The 18,774-nt window shown below is 39.5% G+C and overlaps 1 protein-coding gene and 1 long non-coding RNA gene across 3 annotated transcripts in view; both read right to left on the reverse strand.

The window, feature by feature from the left end:
- Positions 333–9,678, reverse strand: LOC110390367. The gene is made up of 3 exons (XR_002433721.1): positions 9,490–9,678; positions 3,220–3,361; positions 333–1,922 (listed from the first exon to the last, which is right to left on the reverse strand). It is a non-coding gene; the product is annotated as an uncharacterized LOC110390367 (long non-coding RNA).
- The window catches only part of ROR2 (receptor tyrosine kinase like orphan receptor 2), a 176,951-nt gene continuing 168,770 nt past the window's right edge, over positions 10,594–18,774 (reverse strand). For both annotated transcript variants that reach the window (XM_021380706.1, XM_021380705.1), the window contains 3 exons: positions 17,672–17,917; positions 15,685–15,887; positions 10,594–13,982 (listed from right to left, as the gene is read on the reverse strand). In XM_021380706.1, the coding sequence (XP_021236381.1) occupies positions 12,540–13,982; positions 15,685–15,887; positions 17,672–17,917 (1,892 nt within the window). In that variant the 3' untranslated portion in view covers positions 10,594–12,539. The remainder of the gene's footprint in view (positions 13,983–15,684; positions 15,888–17,671; positions 17,918–18,774) is intronic.

Below are 18,774 nucleotides of genomic sequence, written 5' to 3' on the forward strand. Positions count from 1 at the left end.
AAGTGTGAAATGAAGTATATGGGCAAATCTGCCTGACTATCACATCTCTCTGGGATATTCCAAAAAGCATCTGCTTCATTCAGTGTCATTTATTTTATTAAACCCAAGACATTTCAAATGGCCTTTTTTTTTTTTTTTTTTTTTAGATTTTGAAATTAAATGTCAATACATAAATATTGACATGGCTTTTGTTTGTTTGTTTGTTTGTTAACTACAATGCCTAGTTTCAGAATTACTGGTATTAGACTCAGTCTTCTGAGGAAAATACATTAAATTTGGCATATGAGAAAATTTATCGGAGAACTCCTGATATTAAGACACACTGAGGACAATTGTGTTAGTGGCCTTGTTTTATTAACAGACACAATACAGCACAAGTTTTTAAGTTCTCAATGAAACAAAAAGGTCATAAAAGCTCATAGAAAAATTGAATATTAAAAGTACGACAATGAAAAGTGAAGAGCTTTTATTTGAAATCCCTCATTAATTATCTCTTCTGTCTAATCTCAAATTTGTGGAAAGAGCCAGTACATTTTTTAGAATTCCTTCAGATTTATGATTTCTATAATTATATTTTTGTTCTTTCTCTGATTACCTAATGCTATCTGATTGCAAGCGCACTTGCAAAAATCTACCTATTGAAGACATAACAATATTCCATATACCTCTGTAGTTTCATGAGAAATAGTAGTTCTCCCTTGTTCCCCCAGATACATCTTCACATTTCAGAAATTGTTATTTAAAGGCACCCATATGTCTACTTTATTTCACAGGGCAAAAAGCCTACCCTCTCCACCTAGAAACCACAGATTTAAGCTATATTATAGTTGAGATGCATCTTGTTGACATCCCCTGGTGATTCCAGCACAACATTAACATGTTACTACACCAGCTCTCTTTAATTGTATGTCCCTCTTTCTCCAAATCTGCTTATTTAAGTGACAGCCCATGCTGCCACCTATGGCAGAGAAGCAGAGTGTGATCATTACCTTTAATGAAATAGCTTCTGCACAGCCTGTGATATCTAGTAATACATAAGTGCCCAAGGTAATGGAGAAAACACCATTTTTAAACAAGACCTTAGGGCATTCTGCTGTCTCATTACAACTCTCATTTCTGAGGTCTGTGTTCAATACTAGTGGCAATAGCCCCTAGAACTACTTTTGCGCTTCACATTAAACATACAGTTACAAGTCTTACTAGATCTACAGAAAAGGACAGCACAGAGTAAATGTCACACACAATAAAGGAATCACCTGCTTCAATATCCTTTTTCTTTTGAAATGGATTTAGTTGTGCTAACTCATTAAACAGAAAATCCCACTCTCCTGAATAATTCTTCTCTTACACCTTATAACTTTATTTAATTTCTGATATGTCTTCTTTTTTCCTGTTTAGCATAAAATCTCATTTCTTTTCCCTAACAGGACTTTCATACAACTTGAACATCTGTAGGCCTGAAATGAAGGATGTCTAACAATTGCAGACTCTTAAAAAACATGTATTTTGAAGTGCTGCTGCTCAAATCTTTTTTTTTTTCTTTTACTAGTATAATTGAAAGTGAAGACAAAGATGATACCAAGGTCACAGGCCAAGAGAAAGTCAGTTTTAAACTGATTTTTCTTATTTCAGTTTCACCACTCACTGAAACTTGAATTACAATAAAGTGAATCAGCCAAGCTTCTGTCTGTGTTCTGTTCTGAAGTAAAGGCAACTTTCAAAAGTGGAAAGATTTTCAAATATCTAGATGGACCAGAAATGCCAAACCTGTGAAAGTCAAAACTTGCTCCAAAAGAGCTGGTGAGATGTCATGTCTCCCAAGTTCAGAGAAAAGAGCAGTGGCACAGCAAAGATCAGCTCACCCCAGCTGAGATCTCATTTGTGCTTCCAAATGGGGCTGAGGTCTTCTTGAAGAGATGGGGCTGTAACATAAATAAAAAATGTAATATAGAAGAAAAATATGCTGAGGTTGGCTCTGAATTGAGCTGGGTGAATTTGTACCATCTAATCAACATTAATGTGACAAAACTATGCTGGACAGAGCGGTTATAATACAGAAAATTAAAAGACCAAATCTTCCGTTAAAATTTATTTAGAAGATTTAAAGTGCTAGTTGGAATGTCACTCTACTTCTGAAAACACAAGAAGTTCCTTGCTAGTAGTTTGCTGGGTTCTGTGCCTGAAACAATGGGACTTACTGCTCATTGGCTTTTCCTTTAGCATATTCCTTAAATGGATCTTTATTTTCAAATAAGTTTTAAAATGATCACAGTAAAAATCCCTTTAGAAAGTTCTGAAAGTGTACTCTTTGCTAAAACAGTGCTGTATTTGACTGTGTTATGAGAAAAAGTGGTTCAGCGTGTTCAATACAGCTTCTAAAACACTGGGAAATACTGGTGAGCATTCATTCAGTGGTTCAGTCAGTTTCTGTCAGAGTGCAAAGCTATGCATGTGCATGTATGTATGACAGCAATCTGAACAAACAAGAATTTAAAGCTCATGCAATTCACTTCAAGCTTAAACTAAAAAACATTCTAGCTTTAGTGAATTTGAATCAGGTCTAGCATTTCCTCAGAGCAATGCAAATTTAAGGCTTCCTTAGGAAAATACCACACCTTAATTTTGACACTGCATTGTGATATGTAATAGAATTATGAAATCTTGGTGTTTGAGAAATTTGGAATAATTTTAAATTGCAATCCAGTATTCACAGAGAAATCACTCAGAGAAGTACTGCATGAAAGTATGTATGTACACAAGAATAGGCACAGATAATATCTGTAAAAACACCAAGTGAAATCAAAGTAGCTAAATAAACATGGAAGTTGTGTTATTACCAAATTACTACATTACTACACTGGCATAATAAACCTGGTATATTGAACTCAAACAGAGACCAAGCAAATTGATTTTTATAGGAAATCAATTAATCTAAGACCAGCAATTGACTTTCAGAGAGTATTTTCTTGGATTCCAGAAAGCCTCTTCTCTCATTACCATGTACCTCCCCACATTATGATTACAAGTTGGAGAGTGTTTATCTAAAAGAACAAGGTGAATGTTTCTCATGGTCTTAATCCAAAATCCTTTGAGGCTGAAGATTTTTTCCCACTGGCTTCAATGGGCTTTTGTTCAGGCCTCAAGAATATTTGTCATTGTAAGATTTACCTACTCAATTCGGACCAATATCCCCCCAAAAACAGTGTTACATCTACTTACATCTGTAGAGCAGACTAAGTCCAGGAACCTCACAACCAGTTGACACAATAATCTTCTCAGGATCAGTAGAAGACTGCTTTAGGTAGCATCCTCATGCCATCCCTAGTATGAACATAATCTATTCGGAAGCTCCTAAACACGCCTGCAGTATGAATACATTTGTGCCTCATGAGTTTCCCCTCACAAAACCTGTGTGGAGCCCAGAGATACTGACATTTACAGAATAAATAACAACAGAAACCTGAGTAATTTTGCACAGTATCATGGCAGAGGTGAGAACTCATTCCAGAATTAGTTCTACACCTCACATGAACACTGTTAGGACAAATACACAGAATAACCAGGCTTGCAGTTTTAAGTCTAGTTAGGGCAGTGTCTACCCATAATGTTGTTAGCAGAGGGCTGCCACACACAGTGGTCTTGGTGCGAGGTTGCTGCCAGTAAAAGAGGTCATGTGACTCTGACTTGCTGCAGTGCTAAGTCACCTGCAGTGCAGTCTGCTGAACTGCCCCACTTGAGGTTTGAGTGGGTAAGGAGGCCTGGCATCATTCTCTGCTGTGTCTATAGGAGGATATCTGAAGCACTTCAGCTGTTTCAGAAGTGAATGCTGCATTGGTTTGGACTGATCCATTTTTTTTTTCAGTGTAGAGTGGCTCTTTCCACAAAAGTAGCCATAAAAATCACAGTACAGTTAGTGTACTCTCTTTTCCTCAAAGCTGCAAGCATTGGTCTATTTTACGCACTATTTTTCATACCTAAGCACAGTGCTCCAGACAACCTCGATTTTTCAATCCCTTACTTCCTCTGAGAACACTAGTTGCACACCCACCCCCACAATCTCACATTAATGCCTTTTTTTTTTTCCACAGCGAAACAGGAATATTTCTTACATGTTCAACAGGAAGCTGGTTAGTAAGCTGGATCTCTTGCTGTCTACACAGTTTCCAAGCACTGGGTTTAAGGCATACTGGCAAGTCCAGCCACATTACTTGTTACTGAAGTAAGAAGTCTGCCAAAGGAGTTTTTTGTATTAAAACAGTTTCCCACACCATCCACTCTATACTGTAGAAATGAAGTTTTAATTTGCCTTGCTAATCTTAGAAACAATGCTTGTTGTTTTTTTTAGGGAGAATTCAAAATTTAACTGCAACAGAAAGAGGCTGTTTGCTTAAATAAAAACAGCAGTGTAACTGCTCACAATGCATATCTGGATAACAGAGTAGGTAAAAAAATAAAAAATATTCACTCATTATCAACAAAGACTACAAAAAGGCAAAATATCAAATATTGCAAATATCTTGCTTCCAAACATCCTTTTATTTGGGAATGGTTGGGTTTGCAAGCTAATGAATGACAAAATCCTTGTGCTTTTACTGTTTAATGCTTTTCAAAATGGCAAGACTAAGTTCATTCATTAAAAATATCTATTTATAAAGAGAAAAACTGGACCTTCTGTCATCAGAGAACAATATTTAGTGTGAGGAAATGCATTAGTGAATGCTCAAGTCTTATAGTACACTATGAAAAATACCTAACAGAGGCAAGCACAAGGAATACATTAAATAAACAAAAGAATATAGGAAGCAAAGATAGAATAAAATGCAGTTATTTCCTGAAGAAACAAACTCTTTATTCCCAGTTCTTTCAGTGTTAACGAGAAACAATTTAAAATGCTTCTTCAACAATTCACACAGAAATGATTACCTAACTGAACTGGGAGCAGGAAGATGCACAAAGAAGACACATGTTTGGTGTGAAATCAAACAACTGGAAAAACTGAAATACAACGTTCCCTCCTTGGTATGGCTATTAGCTCTTTTACAAGCTATTTCTCCTAACAGTTCAACTTTCATCTCAAATACATTTTTAATTTAAATCTTATAATGAATGTAATTAAACGGTAAACCACATCAGGCTAGGATTAACAGCTGTGCTAGACAAAGATTTTTACTGTAACTGTAAAATCACAGACTACTCCTTCATTCTTGGAATAATCAGCCTTAGCTGAAATCATATTACATCTAAATTAAATTAATGTTATACACCTCAAATATTTCCATTTTTAAATGACTTGAAAAGATCCCTATGTGGTCAATTACTTCTACAGTTTGCCATCTATTTTCCAACCCACCATCGTGTTGCTAATTACAATGTCTTTTGTGGTTCTGAAAGGAATTTCTTTCATTTATTAATGGTGACATATATCAAATAGTTACCCTTAAAGCAGACTATAAATGAGAATTGGGTTTCTTTGTAAGATTGTTAAAACTGGCTGTTATGAATCAAAATGGCAATAGCTTGCAACATCTTCAATGACCCCTTTAGCAGTTTGAAAAGCAATTTGGAAGACTGTGGAGAGTTACAACTACACAAAATATCTTCTTAAGTAATAAATATAAAACATGTAGCAACAAAAGCACTTTATATAAATTTCCATGATGACTATTTATTACCTCATGCATGGAAACAAGCATTCAATAAATGAATTCAGTAATTTAATTTTTTTTCTAATTCTGCCACTTTTAGAATTAATAAAACGGAACAGACAGGTTATTTCCAGTTTTAGACATAAGTCTTAAAAAGGACAGTTAAACCATCAGGTACACTGCATTTGAGATAAAGTTCCTCTTTAAGATCAATAGAAATGAGAAGTAACTACATCAGATTCTGTGTTCCCTCAGTATCACCTTGTGAACCTCATACTACTTCCAGCTCCTGCCATAACCTCAGTTACATTAGTTCCCTCTGTTTGTGCAATCCTGCAGTATCTGGATAAGACTTAGAGCCATTTTTTTATATATTTGTGTAAAGAAACTGGATGCGGCCTGGATCAGGCAGGGTGCTGAGACATTCAATGCAAGAGCTGGGAAAGCTCCTGAGCTTCCCCCAGGTGCCCACAGCTGACAGAAGAAGTGCCTGTCCTCCATTGAAGCTAAAGATTTCATGTAGATGCTCTCTGCTGAGCATGTTTTCCAGCCTTTCATTGTGACTTCAGGATAGCTGTGGGCCACTAAACCCCAGTGGCCTGGACACCAAACCTCAGTGGCCTGGACACCAGTAGCAGCTAGGCAATATGCTCTTGTTTCTGGTATCAGGGGCTCAGTCATGCCCCAACAAGCCAAGGCCTAGATGTCCTGCAGCATGGTGTGGATAGTACATGATCTGAGCAGGACTACCATCTGTGCTGGTGTACACAGGGCCGCTGCATTTGGGTCTACTTTGGGCATTGTAGGTTTTCTCATGGCCACTCAGTGTCACCATTTCTCAGCTCAGTAATGGGAAATTGGTGTGCCCTCTCCCACTAACACAACCCCTCTCCCAGAGGAGCCCATGTTTTCTGCAAGCCATGAAGAAATGATGAGGACTTGCTTTTTCTAAGACCTAATTTTGACTACAATCATGATGATGCTACAGTAGTATGTGTAATTTACAGCATAGCACTACTTTAAGCGTAATTAGCACAGACCTATCAGTGGTGAACCATACTTTGAGGTGTGTAAGAAACATTTACCTGTTCCCTCAAAGCCACATGCAGACACAGTGCCCCAGAAGAAACCTTGTGCTAAACTGTCCCACAGGTTTTTTTCTGGCACAGTCCCATATACTGTGTCTGACTGGAAGCAGTGCGAAATAGTTCACTGAGCACTAGGAGGAGATAGTTTAGGATCCAGACCTGCATAATACCTCAAGAAGCCCTGTAACATCTGCATACTCCGGAGAGGGTAAAGGAAAAAACATCCCCCAACAAACATTTTGTTTGTGTCTCTGTGTGTATGCACATGTGTGTGCACATACGTTCCTCTTGGCCCCAAACACAATGTTATCACCTTTTAATTTCAAAAGCAGGCATGCATGCATGCACACACGCACAGAGGTTGCCTTATACCTGAGGTCACATAACAATACTGGGGACCCTTCATCCCTACATTTTGGCAAACATCATTCATTTTGACAAACACCTTGAAGACTAACATCTTTTGAGAGTGATCCAACTCAGCAAGTATCCCTGAGCTCTTGCCCAGTAAGCATCTGACCTACTCCCTTCAATCCCAAATAGACAAAATAAGATTTATCTGAACATAGGATCAATTGATATCTAATAAACTCTTTAGATAAAGAAAGAAACAAGATTCAAATTCATATCTCTAATAAAAAAATTGACGTACAGTCACTATAAAGACACTTCCTTTCTATTTACTATCATGTTCAAACCCATAGCAGCTACAGGAAGCAAAGAATTGCTATCTATCTCCACAAGGAACTTGTCCTTCTGGGTCAGTCTTTAGGGAAATCATTAGATGAAATTAACAACAGTGACATTTATGTGATGGTGAAGGAATGGAACTGCCTATCAAAGCTGGTAATAATAAGCCCTAATTGTGCTTATTAGTTTGCTCTTTGGGTGAATACTTCATTTCTACACACTTGTTTATACCATGCTGTTTATGGTTTTGTATTCTCTATAGCTCCAATAGGAAAAATAGCTGAAACCATCACAAAATAACTAAGATCTCAGTCACTACCAGAATGAGACTCAGGCCAGTGTTCTTGCTAGTGTGCAGCAGCATGGTGAATGAGGTGTGTACATCTACAATCACTTTGTGTCCCTGCTCAGATTACAAACCACACTGATCATCTCTCATCATGATTGAAGTCCAGTCCCCTAACAGTACAGTATGCTTTTGTGAACAGGACCCACATTTGGCTTCAGGCACAAGCAACTGCTCAGTGGGATTGATAGGTTGATTAAAGATACTATTGGATCCTATAGCTCTTTGGTTCCTTGTGAACCTGAACCCTAAGAAAGTACTGTCATAAATCAATACCTTGCCTTGGCAACTTGTGACTGTGCTACACACAAAGATCTACCTTTCTGTTCAGCTTCTCCCTCCCCATGTTTTCTTCACTGGGACTCAAGAAGATAGGCAGTGGAAATCACTGAGTCACAGAATTGTAGGGGCTGGAAGGGACCTCTGGAAATCATCTAGTCCAACTTCATAAAGCAGGTTTCCTAGAGTGGGTTACACAGGAAAGGGATTTGAATATCTCCAGAGGAGACTTCACAACTCTTTTGGCAGCCTTTTCCAGTGCTCTGTCACTCTCAAAGTAAAGTAGTCCTTCCCTGTGTTTTTATGGAAATTCCTGTGTTCTAGTTTGTGCCCATTACCCTTTGTCCTGTGACTGCATACCACTGAAAAGAGTCTGACCCCATCCACCTGACTCCTTCACTTTAGATATTTATCAACAGTGATGAGATCCCTTCTCAGCCTTCTCCTCTCCAGACTGAACAGGTCCCAGGTCTCTCAGCTTTTCTTCATACAGGAGATGCTCCAGGTGCCTCATCATCTTAGTGGCCCTCTGCTGGACTCTTTCCAGATCTTTGTCTTTTTTTAACTGGGGAGCCCAAAACTGGACACACTATCCAGATATGGTCTCACTAGGCAAGAGTAGTCGAGGAGGATCATTTTCCTCTGGCCACACTCTTTTTAATGCACCCCAGGATAACATGGGCCTTCTTGGCCACAAGGGCATATGCTGTCTCATCCAATGTGTTGTCTACCAGAACACCCAGGTCCTTCTCTGCAGAGTCCCTCTCCAGCAGGTCAGCCCCTAACCTGTACTGATGCATGTGGTTATTCCTCCCCAGGTGCAAGATCCTACATTTGCTGATGCTGAAGCTCATTAGGTTCCTCTCTGCTCAATTCTCAAGCATGTTCAGGTCTCACTGAATGGCAGCACAGCCTTCTGGTGTGTCAGCCACTCCTCACAGCTTTGTATCATCAGCAAACTTGCTGAGGGTGTACTCTAACCCTTCATCCAGGTCACTGATGAAGATGTTGAAGACCAGATCCAGTACCAGCCCCAGGGTAACACTGCTAGCTACAGGACTCCAGCTAGGCTCTGTGCCATTGATCACAACTCTCTGAACTCTACTAGACAGCCAGTTCTCAATCCATCTCAAAAGATCTTCAGGTTTGCTGACACTGGGCTGATACGCAGCCTGTCTAGGGAACTGCCTCAGCTCAGGGTGGCTTTGCATTGCCTGAATGTGAATCCTGAATTCATTTCTGTGTTCTGTGAGCATAGGCTGCATGAAAGGGGTTGACTGCACCAGGGCTCCTGTCAGCTCTTTCTCCAACAGTTCCTTCCTCACAACAATCTGAACCAACATCAGACACCTGCACCACATCAGAGAACCAGACTTGAATGAAGACAGTAGAACAATTTGCAGGAGTGGGAGAGGCATGCACCAGGTCCAGTGTTACATACCTTTGGAGATGGGAAGGAGGTAGTATCTCTCAGCCACAACTTCCTGCCTTATCAGTGGGCTATAATGCATAGTAGCGATGCTCCATCTATTTTTTCCAAGGTCGTCTTCTCTGTCTTCTTAGAACGATCCTATTGACTGAAGTAGATCAGGGAAGCACAGTTTCAAAATGAACTTGCTCTCTCCTGTCTATCTAGCCATACATCTGCTGCCTACAAAAGCCGCTCTAGCAAGAGTGCAAATGCCAATTTTGCTAGCGATGGCGTGAAGAAATATCTTTGCATGCTCTACTGATCAGCATTACCCTAGCTTTGCTGGGTCCCAGCCACAATCATTTCCTCCTCTATTCCTGCTTCATCTTGTCCCATCTACTTACTGCCACATCATCAGTCAGTTGTCCCTTTTCTGCTTTTGCTTAGCTTAGCTTTCAAATCTTGAAGAAGAATAGCAGGCATTAAATTTGGCTAGGTCTTTGCAGCAGGTATCACAGGGGGAGTAGCCCAGGGAATTGCAGAGCAACTAGTTACTGCCAATCCACATGACTTATAGCAGCCACTAACATCTTGGTAGCATTAAGTGCCTATGAAGAGGCGCTCACCTGAGCCGTAGGTAAGGTATTTGCATGCTGTCGTATCTCAGATCATGGCAGCTCAGGGAATTGTGTCATCACCAACAGATGGAAGAAAACCTCTCTTTGCTACTTTAGGCTGGCCTAAAGAATGACATACTGCTCCTGTACCATCACTTCAAGAGCGATTCTCTCATAGCAGGGTTAGGAGCCAGGCTTATTTTCTTTGATTTAGGCTTGAGTTTATGAGGCTTGAGGAGGAGAATTAGGAGTTTCCAAACTGTACCCAAAGACTTAATGATTTTTGACTACCAGAAGTGGGGTGAACGTTATACAATGCTGTACAGAATCTTCTGTTCAATAGCACTAGGTCATTTACGTTCTCTCTTCCCTCATTTATGCATTTGTATTGTAACTGGACCACCAACCTTTATTTTTTCAGGCATTAAGTTAGAAAAGGCAGCAAATACACTTGATTAAAGAAGTATTTGAATATAAGAACATGAAACCTAGAAAAATAAAGAACTTAAGGAAATGTATATTTTTTTAAATTTACTTATCCTTTATTTATTAATAGCACCCAAAGCTGCATTATATTAACACAAGCAACAAAGTTTTTGTATTTTATTCCTACCAGTGCATTTCCAAATCCAGGTGAAATGCTGGAAACAAGTAATGCTGCCATACCATGAACACAGAGTGTAGATCAAAATGATACACCACTTATAATGTATCCCCATGTAATTAAAAAAAAAAGAGGGGGAGGGAAAAAGTACACACAAAACAATCAGTTTAGGCATGAAACCTGTAATATAAGGAACTGTGGCCATTTGTATTTCCACAAGTACCGTAACAAAACAATGGCTGTAGGAACTATAAAGATAACATACTTTATCATTTGCATTACTTTATTGGATATTCCATGTGCTGGATGTACAACTTATAGCTATAGTGTGTGCTGGCTACAATTCTATGAGTGCGTATTGCTTGTAATACAGAAAGAGTAGTGAAATGTATGGACCTGTCTGCACGTTTAACAAAATGAATGAGCAATACGATAAAACAGTACCACATATGAATATTGTAAATGGTTAAGCTATAAAGCCATTTGTTAAAAAAAAATCCAAATATCTCAAAGAAAAAAGTATATAAAATGTAGTAAAACATAAATTACACTTAAAGGTCTGTACATGATTCATCCTGCAAACAGAAGACAAAACCAGCACTCTGTACAACATTGCTTCTTTTGGTCTTCTAAAGTTCAAATAATTGTTTTCACTAAACAGGCAGGAAAGAAAAACATGTTTTCACATGCAATCCAGCAGTAATTGCAGTAGATCAAGTGAGTTTATAACCCCTCATAAAACCCAACATTTTTACAATGTAGGAACATGTATGTGGAGCCCTTTTCTATACTTGACAACAAATATGCAATTAAAGTTGGATTGTTAAGTTAGTGCATACCTACAATATCCCCATTTTTGGTTAACAGTGTATTAAGGCTGCTTGCTGCTGAAAATACACAGCAGAGAAGGAATAATTCCATCCACAAATGCAGTCAGATGATCTCATTTGGAAGCTTCTGTCACAGTCATTCATTGGGAATGATAAAAGTAAGACATCCTCTCTTCTCTCATGTTATTCCACAGGATGTTGTGGATGCTCTAAGTTTATGTGGGTTCAAAATTATTTGTATAAACTCATGGAAGAAAATTCCATCAAAGGTTAATAAACAACAAAAAAATTCCGCCTCTGGCTTGGGAACTTCCTAAGCCACAAATTGCTGGTGCTTGTGAAAACACTCTGAGGAAACTGTACGATTGCCCTTGTACTCTTCCCCAGGCAGAAACTACTGACTCTCTTCGGAGACATGCTACTGGGCTAGACAGACCCATGGTCTCACTCAGCATAGCCTATTTTACATTGTTTCTTGACTTTTCTGGTTACTTTAATACAACTATGGATCCGTATCCTTGACTTGTTTTTTTTTCAGATTCAAAAAGCAAACAGCAATCTTGCGTCCATTATAAAAAAAAGATAAATACTATAAAGTAAGCTGTCCATCACATCCAGGGCACTTCTTTATGCTGAGAGCAACTGTAGTTGGATTCCTTCTTTGTGTTATTGATTTAAGCATAATTCACTAACACTACACTCACATATCATGATATACATGATGTGCAATGTTTCTCTGCAATATGTTGCACAGCAACAGTACATTACTGAAAAGCAGTTTCCCTCAAGAACTGTAGTACTGTAAAAAAAGATTAAAGCCAGCAATTCCATACCATCAGATTTGCAAAATGCTGATGGTGACAATGGTCAATAAATGGTCACTATGTCATTATTGCTGCAATTAATATTGGTATATATTTTTGGTTGTGCTTTTCTTCATCAAATCAAAATCTCTGATCTTAAGCTTAAGGATCTACCATCTCCAAGCACAGAAGTGACACAAAATTCTTAGTAATAAGGCCAAATCTCTTAGGCTGTTGACTGAGTTTCTGCTTCATCCATCTGAAGTGTATCATTATCACCCAGCAATTCTGTTTCCGGCACAGATCCTTCCTCTTCCTCCTCCTCCTGGACAGGATTCTGGGCAATGTCTTCTGCTCCATTGTGTGTGTCATCCGTGCCCTCTGAGAGCAGAGCAGCCCTGTCAGTAACTGATGCATTGGAAGGAGCTGTTGTTACATAGCCTGTGCTGGTGGATCCACTCCCACTGTGGTGGGAGCCTGGTTTGGGAATGATCTGGGGGGGGATTTGCTGAGGAGCCATTTGCATTGGAATTTGAACAGGATAAAAATTTGGCAAGTAAGCCCCATAGGCAGGCATTGGCTGGTAACCATTGACTGGAATGTAGAGTTGAGGAGGTGGGACCATTGGTCTCATCTGCCCTTTCATCTGTATGAACTGAGGTTGAGGAAAAGCTGGAGTTTTCTGCTTTGGTCCTATGTACCTAGCATTGCTGACATTACTGACAGGGCTTGTGCTAAGAGAACTTGTTTGTGTGGTGTTGCTTGCTCCGGAAGTTTGTGCTGAGCTGTTGTAATTAGAAAGGTTTCCCCATGTTCTTAGTCGGTTGTGTATATCTTTAAATCTTGGTCTTCTGTTGGGAAATTCATTCCAGCACTCCAACATCAAAGTGTATATCCATGTGGGGCAGTCATCAGGACATGGCAAAACCTGTCGGTTTCTGATCATCTCAATGACATCCTGGTTAGAATAACCACAGTAAGGCTGCAGGCCATAGCTGAAAACTTCCCACAACACAACTCCATATGACCATATATCTGAATCAATAGAAAACTTGCCATACATAATAGCCTCAGGGGACATCCAGCGGATAGGAAGAAGGGAATTTCCCATCAGTTTGTAGTAATCAGCAGCGTAAACTTCCCTGAAAAGTCCTAAATCAGATATTTTTACATTCAGTTTATCAAACACCAATATATTTCTAGTGGCTAAGTCTTTGTGAACAACATGGTGGCTTGAAAGGTATTCCATTCCTGCAGCTATCTGAGTCACAATGTGGAAGAAATCTGCTGGTTCCAGAGTGGATTTTACTGTCTTGTCATCATCAGTGCTGCCGACATCTGAATGAGGAGATCTCATCACCAAAAACTCATGGAGGTCACTGTGGGAACAATAACTGAAAATCATGCTGATGGGTTGTTCCTTTGTCACTATTCCCAGCAAACAAACAATGTTTGGATGCTGTAATCGTGATCTCATCAATGCCTCATGTTTAAATTCTTCCCGAAGAGACAATTCTGCTTTGTCTTTTAGCGTCTTGATAGCAACAGCTTGTGTCTGTTCACCTGGTGCAGTACCAAAAAGATGCCCTTTGTAGACTTTGCCAAATCTCTCCTCTCCTAGTTCCTCCATAAATCGCACAGTAGACAGATTGATTTCTTTAAGTTTAGCCTGAAATGAAGCAAATAAAGAAAATCATTAAAAAATCACAATGCATTCTGAACAACAGAATCTACTAGAGAAAAGCTCACAGTGGTTAAGTGTTCAAACTGGAAGATAAACTGGGCAAAAATTTGATAACGTTTTGATAATTTTCCGTTTTTTGTATATCCACATCAGCATATGGATTTTACAGTTGTGTATACAGATGTGTATATCCACATCAGCATATGGATTTTACAGTTAACCTTGAAATGAGTTATTCTGATAAGTGTAAATTGAATTATGCTGTAAAATGATGAGTATCATTACTTTCACAAAGGAGTTACGATGTTTCCTGCAAGCTAAATGAATTTCAGTTCAGAGTAAATCAGACTAACAATGATATCTATTATAACTGCAATTGCACTTGCCCTGCAGTTCTGCTCAGAGGCATCCACTACAGATGTGACTGAAAAGCCAAAAAAGTTGGCAGGCTGTGGGGTGAACTGAAACATCATTTCCAGTAGAGGGAGGTGTGAACCTCTCTCAGTTTCCCAGTATCACATCTGTCCTTTCTCCACCATTGCACAATAGGAGCAGTCCCTGTCCGTGGGTAGCAGTTCCCTGCTGAGAAATTTTGAATTAGCTCTGGTGAGGACAATGAAGGAAGAACTGCAAAAGGAAGAAGGAGCTGCCTTCTGATACAGGAAGGTAAAGGTCACAAAGCTTTGAGAGAGAAATCCTCCTTCCCTTCAGCACAGAAAGCAGGGGAGCCTCTGGTGGTGATCTGATGAACACATCCCAATGAGCTCAGCTAGGCCAGTCCCTGGGCAAGCCAGACACAGCTGGCACAGCTTCACACAGAGGGTAGTGCAGCAGGAGGGGGTAAGACAGGCTGGAAACACTCTAACAGGTAATCTGAGAACAAGCTCTGATTTTAGTGGCCAACAGACTGTGAACTGGACCAGAAAGTTTCCAGCACAGTACAGGCTCAGCCATGAAACTTCCTCACCAAACAAAATCAATGCAATTTGTTACAAGCGGTAATATCCTGCAAATATTAAGCAGTTTCCTGAACAGATGTTGCCAACTGTTCCAAACTGAGCATTGTTTTTAAGAACTTGTGACTTGTAAGTGCTACGATTAAAAATTCAGCATTAGATATAAACAGGATTCTAACATGGAGATGATTTAGCTGATCGAGAAAATTGTATGAAGATGAGATCTTTAGACAGCAGCTCAAAACCACTTTCTTTTCACCATTCTTAGTGATAACAGCCTTAGAAATATGTTGCACCTCAGCTCCGCTCCCTACTTGGCAGTTGCTGATAATATGAGTGGACTGAGCCAACAGATCAGAGACAAAACACCATCATCTATCCTGCTTGAAACAAGCAAATCAGCCACAATGTTATCAAGAGCAAAAATGAGCTGCAGGCTAAAGGCTGGATCAGAAATAACATTTCCAGTCACTGAGACAAGAGGCAGAATGGGGATTGACAGGTAAGCACTGATGTCATGAAATATTTTGTTCTGAAAGCTGTTGCCTGAGGCTATGATTTCTAGACACAGCTAGTAAGTGGCAAGACCTGGTTTTCACTAAAGGAGATGACCAGCACAATATGAAAAGTAGATTTCTTGCAACATGGCTCAGTTCAAATACTGAAAATATGAGACAAGATAAATCACAACACTAGAAACATGTGGCCTAAGCAAATTCTGAATAAAACACCTGTTTGTGTTGATTAATGAGTGGCATTTCCATGTCCTGGCTGGGAGATGCCATCAGCTGGCGACGCTGTGGTGTAGTGGCAGATGCTTTCTGCTTGTTTCTGCACATACAGACCAGAAAGAAAAGGCAGGCAATAACCAAGGGGATTGCTATGCTGGGAACCAAGATGTAGAGGATTCCCATTTTGCTGTTGTCACGTGGACCTGTTGGCATAGAAATGTTCTTTATTTACATAAGTGTTTATATGCATTCAACAATAAAGAAAAATAAAAAGAACCACAACAACTGTTAACACTACATTTTAAATGAAAAGTAAACACAAATTGAAACCAGAAGTCATGTTATCCATCCTTTCCCCACAGTTTTCCACTAAATATTTCTAATAATTTGACTAAACATAGCAATATAGCAGTATGAAGATAAATTTGCAGTGCCAACTTCTACACAGATTCTGATGGCTGCACCAGTATATTCATTTATTTCACTTTATTTTTGAGGCTTCCAGTCCTGGAAACTGCAGAAAATAGAATGGTATCATGTTCTGGGAATAAAATTGAGTAGTCTTCATCACAGTATATAAAGCAGTAATCTCAACAGATAAACAAGGGCACATAACCACAGTTTGGCCTTCTCATTTCACTCCAGACATTTGAACAGCATTTTATATGCTTTCTACCTCCACTAGTACTGCTACTGCCCAGAATAAGGTAAATGTCAACTCTCACTGGCAGAAGTATTTTTTCTTCTGTACTTAAGAGAATAAAACTGCTTCTATTGCTTTTTAGCAATTAAACTTAGTAAGACTACTCTGGAACCTTTCTGAAATACTTTTTTTTTGTATTTAGAGACTGCAGGGCAGCATAGTTCAAAAAAGTTCATTGGAACTCTCTTTGCCCTTATTAGGCCCCATTTGGAGTACTGCATCCAGGCCTGGGGCCCCAGCATGTAAAGAAAGACGTACAGCTGTTGGAGCAGGTCCAGAAGGGGGCCACAGGGACAATCAGAGTGCTATGGCACCTATTCTATGAGGAAAGGTTGAGGGAGTTAGGCTTGTTCAGCCTGGAGAAGCGAAGAGGAGTTCATAAGCAGCAGGAGGACCAACTTTTTGCATGGTCTGATAGTGACAGGGCAAGGGGGAAAAGTTTTTAACTAAAAGAGGGGAGATTTAGATTAGATGTTAGGAAGAAATTATTCACTCAGAGGGTGCTGAAACACTGGCATGGGCTGTCCAGAGAAGCTGTGGATGCCCCATCCCTTGAGATGTTCAAGACAAGGTTGGCTGAGGCCCTGATCTGGTGGGTGGCAGCCCTTCCAACAGCCGAGGGTTGGAACTGAGTGGCCTTTATAGTCCCTTCCAACCCAAGACATTCTATGACTCTATGATACAGGCAATCTGTAACAAAAACAATTTTATGGCTTCCATAGTTTATTTGTTCCCACAGTAGACAAGGTTGTCTTCCTAAAGAAGCACAGTACTAAATCGCTTTGTCACACCTAAATACTGTTACCACTGTAGCAGATCTAGACTGAAGTCTGCACCAACACAGGGAAGTAAGCAGGACTGGATCGAGCTGTGAGAGGCTGCTTTTTATTTTTGCCATCAGTTGAGCAGATAGCGTGGGGCACTTCTGATAAAATCATCTGTTTTATGACATCTTTGCTTCTGTGCTTCACATAGTTGCCTTGAAACCAAGCAAAGTGTTATATCTCCCTCTACAGGATCTTAAAATCCTTGTTGACTGAAAGATGTCATACAGAGCAAAAGCTAATACCACTCAGTAACATGAGCAAAGCAAACTTACACAGGTGATGTTCACCATCTAGCAAGAAAACATTACATGTGTACAACACAAAACAGCCAGATTAAAACAAATGAAACACTTGTAAGATTAACTTCTTAAGGGAATTGCATTTGTAACATATAGTCAATTCAAAATTACACAAGATTCAGGACAGTAGTAGTGGAAAAAAGAAAGAGAATACATACTACAAGAAGGTATGTCACACAGTTCCATGCGTACGTTTTTATTCTTTGTAAAACACCAAGGCCCATCCATCTGACCCCCAGGATTCCGGCAATACGCATGTCCTCCACCTAGCTCTGGAAACTGTGTGCTTGTTAGGTCATGGTTGTGGGGACTCTGGGAGTCCCAGTGCTGACAAATGTGGCCAGATTTGGTGATGCTGACTGTTCCTCTATAATCTGCTCCAGAACCGTTGTAGCACTGATGATCTGTTAGAAAGGGTTTGACAAAAGGTTACAAATAACGAAACAATCAGGGGTCAGCAAATCCATAACAGCTGCAATGCATAGATCATGTATGTTTTAATAAAAAAGCACTTTAAGTACTTTTAAGTACTTAAATTTTGGTCCTTCAAGATTTAAATCAAGCTGTTTTTTAAGTTTCAGTTCTGTGACTCTCTGTACTCTTTCACAACCAGGTATGTCTGAATTCTACAACTGAGTCTATCAGCCTATGGCTACACACATCAATATTTGGTACTTCAGTATGTGAATTGGTACTAAGTAGCCTTTAGGTACAGGACAAGATAAATTAAACTGAATTAGAGATATGAGTTTAAATTCAGGAAAATTCTTCTGATGCCAATAGAGCAAAGTTCATACTACTTTTATTTCTCATAGTCTTCCTGTTTTCTCACACTGATGACTTCCAGGAGAAACACGTGCTGCATTTTCTGTTGCCTTGTCGGTTTTTCTTTCTTTTTTCCTTTGGAAAAAAGGGACATAATCTTTTATTCTATTTCTTCTCTGCAAGTAGTATCTTTATTCTCTCCCTTATGCTGCTACCCTCTTTTTATACCTTTTGAGTGCTTGTCTCTCATATTTGGCACCTTAACTGAAATGCATTTTTCTGCATGCTTGCAACACTGCCTTCTTTGCTTTTCTGGGTATCCTTCCCTAGCCCTCAGGAATCCAACTCTCACAAAGCTTCTGACTCCCATTACCTGAAAATCAAGGGTACTTCAACTGCAGCTGTTCTACCAGAGGGAGCAGCATTGGCTCCAAGAGTCAGAGACATCTATGCTCTCAAATCTTTTTTTACTGGATTTCCAATTATTGTTTTTATT

This window comes from Numida meleagris, chromosome Z, assembly GCF_002078875.1.
Source record: "Numida meleagris isolate 19003 breed g44 Domestic line chromosome Z, NumMel1.0, whole genome shotgun sequence".
NCBI lineage: Eukaryota > Metazoa > Chordata > Aves > Galliformes > Numididae > Numida > Numida meleagris.